The sequence below is a fragment of the Aphis gossypii genome, chromosome X, assembly GCF_020184175.1.
Source record: "Aphis gossypii isolate Hap1 chromosome X, ASM2018417v2, whole genome shotgun sequence".
Taxonomy (NCBI): Eukaryota; Metazoa; Arthropoda; class Insecta; order Hemiptera; family Aphididae; genus Aphis; species Aphis gossypii.
In genome coordinates, this window is record NC_065533.1 from 15,006,239 (window position 1) to 15,012,238 (window position 6,000).

At 30.3% G+C, this 6,000-nt stretch overlaps 1 protein-coding gene across 6 annotated transcripts in view; it reads left to right on the forward strand.

Annotated features, from left to right (window-relative positions):
* LOC114125413 (plasma membrane calcium-transporting ATPase 3) overlaps nucleotides 1–5,050 on the forward strand; it is a 67,298-nt gene extending 62,248 nt beyond the window's left edge. For 5 of the 6 annotated variants that reach the window (XM_027989044.2, XM_027989042.2, XM_027989047.2 and 2 more), the window contains one exon: nucleotides 1,523–5,050. In XM_027989044.2, coding sequence (XP_027844845.1) covers nucleotides 1,523–1,789 — 267 coding nt within the window. In that variant the 3' untranslated portion in view covers nucleotides 1,790–5,050. The remainder of the gene's footprint in view (nucleotides 1–1,522) is intronic. The other variant, XM_027989048.2, reaches the window with a different exon arrangement.
* Nucleotides 5,051–6,000: the final 950 nt, after the last annotated feature.

The window sequence follows — 6,000 nt, forward strand, 5'->3', positions numbered from 1 at the left end:
CTCATATACGAGTGTAATCACAGCAAAAGTTTTTCTAATCGGCTCACAACATAGCCCGCAACTAGTCATTGTCATTGTTCGTGTTATACTATTTGATTTTTTTATATTTACTCTCATAACACGCATTACATATGCAATATCATCGCCACGATATTATAGTAGTATTATATCGTAATATTATTATAATATACAATTTAACATACTCGTACGTACTGCCGCTGCCGACGCCGACGCCGCCGCCGCCGCTGATGCTGTTATTGAGTTTTGGTTTATTTTTTATTACAACTAACATTATTACGTAATCGTTTGTTATCCATCTATCATACATCATCATAATCATCATCATTAATATACCTATATAACGTACTTAATATATTATTATTATAACGATTACTGTTTTTGTATTAAATGTAGTGATGATGGTTAACATAATATATTTTGTTAACATTATATTATATGTTTTTGCGTATTACGCACACGCCTGCATCATTCCAGTCGTATTATTATTATTATAATATTATATAGGGTACATATTATGATATTATATTATCGTCGCGAATGTGCAAATATTATTATCATTCATCACGGCCTCGCTACGTAATATAATGTACATAGTGGGTACGATATATAGTATGTGTATATTTTAATATAATACGTTAAATATTGTCACCGGTGCTCCGAGTGTGTACAGGGCGTACGTTCTCTCGACGACGGGAACCGGCCGGCTGTCGTACTTTTTTTAAAAGCGACGTAAATGGTCCCCCGTTTCGACCGGTCACCGCTTTTTGCTGTTTTAATTTCATATCCGGTCCTATCTTCGGGGGACCACAACTATGCGCCCTGTAGATACTGTGTGTACATCATCTAATCACCGTGACATTTTATTATTCGTGCCTATATATTATACATATATGAGCACGCGCTGATTAATTAATTTTTTGTGTACCTGCGTAGGCGCATTTGTATAATGTATCATATATACTCGTACCATATATATTACATTATATGCCATTATAATAGAGCTCGGTCAATTTTTATAGTTTGTTTGTTTTTTTTTTGTTTTGTTTTTTTTTTAGAATTTTTGTTCTTTTAAACATTAATCATATAATTAATACTTACGCACACGCGTGCGTCGTTATTCTGTTTAACCGCGCATAATTAATTAACTTTCATTTTATTAAAAATACATATTCAATACCTCTCCTCTCTTCGGGGTTCATGCGTGCAATAAAAAAAAAAAAAAAAATTAAAAACTCAAAATTCCACGCTACAAATCGCTTTCAAAAAACTAAAGCACTGTTCTGTTTTGATATCGATATAATGCGCAAGTATGTGAATAACGACGCTTGCGATCATCTTTTTAAAAAAATTATATAGTTTTTTTTTTTTTATTTTCTAACCATCGTTATTATTAAAAAAAAAAAAAAAAAACCGTACATATGTAATACAAATTATTACATATAGTATAGTACATAGATATATATATTTATATAAATGCTGTTTTTTCCGACAATTTCCACAGATACGAGTGGTTAACGCTTTCCGGCAGGGTCTGGACGCACGTTACGGCGAGTCGCTGGCCGAAGTTTTGCGCAAACAACCGTGCTTCAGCAAGAGACTGTCCGCGGCGACAGGCGGCGGCGGTTCGTCGTCCAACACCGGCGGCGGAGGCGGCGGCACCGGCACAGGTGGATCCATCGAATACGCCGACAGCGACAACGCGATCAGCGTGCCCCACATCGACGTCGAACGTCTGTCGTCACACAGCCACACGGAAACGGCCGTGTAAATCATTTTTATTACTAATTATTATTATTATCATTATTATTATTATTATTTTACATTTTCTTTTCGTCGTGCGAAAAATACGACATTTATACTTTATATATAAACGTTATATATCGATTCGTTCGTTTACCCCCCTTTCGTACCAAATCACACACGAGCTTTTTATCGTTTCATGTAGTGAGTTATTCGTTTTTCATTATTCAAAATTCGGTACATAATATCATATATATGTATATACGTGTATATGTGTATTTACCGTTCAACAATTAACTCTCGTTATCATTATTTTTTATTTTTATCTAAATAATTTTATGATTGACTAGCCTTCCTCGTCCTGTCGCGCGCGGTAGACCAACTCACCATAAATTTTTTTCGTTTCACTCCCAAATATTACAAATAATAATAGCAATAGACAAAAAAAAGCGAATCCCCCTCCCCCCCGAACCGAGTACGCCAACAAACATCAACGTTGTTTAATATTCACGTCACCTATATTTATATAATACGATAGTATAGTAATATGCGTGCTGTATAATGTATATTCATTATGAAATAATACGTATTGCTAATATTTTAATTTCAACTAAAAACTCGTTACGTGCCTTATACAAACAACAATAGTTTATAATATTATTGAAATATTGAACGTACTACGTACATTTATTATTATATACACGTATTATATTATTATTATTGTCACGTTATATATTATATTTGCCGCGCGTCGTTAAAATATTGGACCGGCGTGGGAGGGTTAGCTTTTATCGTGAGCGTGAATAATAAACAATTTAATTTAATCAAACCAATTATTTTAACCATTCCGACTTGTCCGTTCATCGTTATTATTAATTCTGTTTATTCTATTATTATTGTCAAGCGTTTTTGAGCTCTCCCGTGTGTACATCCCAAAGTACAAAATATTACAAAAAATGAACCAAATGCCGTATACGGTGATGTAATTTTAATATTTTACTCTTTTTTCTCCGCACCCTTCTTGACTAAATTCTACTCTATATGATAATATATATTACGATAAGTGTGTTGTGTGTGTTCCTTTCGCTAATTTTCGTAAATAGCATTACCTAAGCATCGTTAAAAAAAAAAATTAATAATAATAATAATAACAGTAATAATGATATCAATAATAACTGACTTCGGAATACGATTTATATAATATAAATGCTATATATATATATTATACTGCCGCCGACGTTGCATTTATCATAAATACTAAACATTTTTTATTGTCAACGCATTGTAGGAACTCTCGGAATGTGTTCTCTTAAATCCATAAATAAACCTACTACTATATTATACTGTTAATACGCAAATTTATCGCATATACTTATATAATACCGAAAACTTGTATACATAATATTATATTATACCTATCAATAAATTTATTTCGTTGGTAATAATAAAAATAAAACAATAATATTTTAGACGTGTTTCGATCAAACATAAAAAAAAGTTTAAAAAAATTAGTTTTGTAGTTTTAATTTAATTTTTTTTTTATATACTTAACGTAATATTATTTGTTTTGTGTACATATATATAATAATATAGTTTTTACTTTATTTTTTTTTCAAAATCATTTTAATTAATATTCGATTAAAATATTATTATACCTATGTTTTCGTTAAGCGTAATATGTATATATTAATACTTTTGATATGATATATTATTGTTATTTCACGTGTAGTTTATTTTATTAGCAACACGGAGTCGGAAACGAGCCATACGACGCTTTTCGTATTAATAATAATAAAAAAATTTAAAAAAATACTCCAGAATGATAATGTAAATTTAATGTATAGGCGTGTATACACAATAACATTACATAATGTACTCTAATATTATAATAATATATAATGTTATAGGTGTCTCGTCATAAATATATATATATATATATATATATGTATAGTTGTGTGTGTATATAGCGTATATGTATAGTGTTAAGTAGTAAGTATTGAAATTAATCGGCTCAACTTTTACCCACGTGGTTCTCATATTATATTATATTATATTAATATTTAGATATATAACGTATAAATAGATATATATAATAGATATATTTTACTTGTGTGCCGTCGACGGTCCGATCTAATTTTTCTCATCTTCCCGCTAATTTTTTTTTGCGTTTCCAAGGTCGCCAAAACGAAATAATTTCATCTTCGTGTTTGTTATGGGGATGGGAGGAGATAGCCCTAGAACGTATCGATTCAGATAATCATATATGATTATTGATTATGGATACATCTTAAAGTGTAGCTGTCCCGTCCTGTTGTTACGTATTTTACGGTCGATGAGAAGACTTTTTTATTTATGCATGACTATTATATTATATTATAATATACACATTCGAATTCAGTTTATTCGCCATCGCTTCCCTATAACAAATAATAAATTATCGACATTAGTGGTTGGGTTTGGGGGGAGCATGGAGTAACCGGGTGAGAAAATGAAAGTAATATACTTAAACAATGACAATGTCATCCGAGTTGGCAAGTCATTAATTTTCGATTTACGGATTCATAAATTGAGAAAAACCGTTTGAAAAAAATGCTGGAATTATTATTACCATTTCTACGATAATATCCATCATATTATTATACTGTGTTTTGCACTGCTTGATTTTGATAGATTTACCAAAAATATTTAAACCGACGACTGTCGATCGTGTCGCGTTTGAGTCTCGGGCTATTAACAAAATTATAACGCAATTGTTAGAACTTACCAGCCATCGGCTACTGTGTTGAACAGATCTAGGTATACCGATATTATATAATATACAATATATACACACACAACGTCAACGTTTTACCGTTGTTGGTGCCATGTTAATTGTTTCGGGTCCGTAACTATATATATATATACACAATATACATATATTATATATATACTTAATATTACCTTATGTATTGTTATAACCGTAGTTTAATTACTATTAATTTTGTTTTTTTTTTGTTTTCGCATATCCATGATAATACTATTATACTGCTGGAACATTCTGGAGTATTGCGTTCGCCTTATTATACTTAAATACAATATTAATTACACGTATGGTTTTAATAATTAATTAATTAATTTAATATCGTATATTATATATAAGTAAATATTTATTATTATGCAGTAGCAACGTACTCGTTGGAAGCTATAATAAGTATATATATTTAAGTGCGCCAAAATATATAATATGTACTTTGTAGACGGCCCAAATGGATGTCAAAATGTCAAAATAAAATGCAATTTAAATTTTGTATTTAATTTTTTTTTTCTGGCGATAAAACAATTCAAAATGTTAGCAGTGTAGAAATTTTAACGTACATATGCGTAGCAATGTACGATATTATAATAATATACATATTAATAATATGTGTGTATATATGCATATTATATAATAGATACATATACAATATATAATTATTAAATTATATACCTAGTGACACTTCATAGAAGTTTAAAAAAGCATTCGATCGACAATATATATGCAGCATTACGTTATAAAATGATCACAATTGTTGTTATTTATTATTTTACCGATTATCATCGTACACGATTACAAACTTAATAATGTTATAAATTATAGTACTACATTACAACGGCTTACGTGTAAATCATAATAATATATCGCATTGTTGACTTCGTTCGTTAAATTGAACATTAAATGCAAAATTGGGTGTAAATACAATATAATAATATGTGAATTTTATTAGATAAAAATACTATTATTAATTACACGTTCTATAACTCTTAATGATTGATGGTGGTCATTGTGGAATTTGGTTAGTCGAAAGACGTTACCTAGATTAGTTGTAGCCTTTGCGTCCGTCGTACATACATAAATAGAGCCAGCTTGGTCCCCTGCAGTCTCACCTCTCGGCTCTCCCGTGAACGTGTAAGGCGGAAGAATTGATCAAGTCACACTGTTAGTGCTCTGAATTGATGTAGGAACTAACTTACTAACGGTAGTGATGCGTTGTAAATTTGTAATGCTTGTATTTTGTAATTACAATTGTTATGAATCACGTCAGGATTTAGCCACTAAAGCCTGAGACCGTTTGAAATTCAAATGTGTAAAGTGTAGGTACATTGAACAATATTAAATTTTAACATTTTTCTTTTCCATCGTATTTTGTTTTTATTTTTTTTTTGGAATTCAAACACGAATAAATTAACCTTAGATGCTTATTATATGCAATACTCACCAAA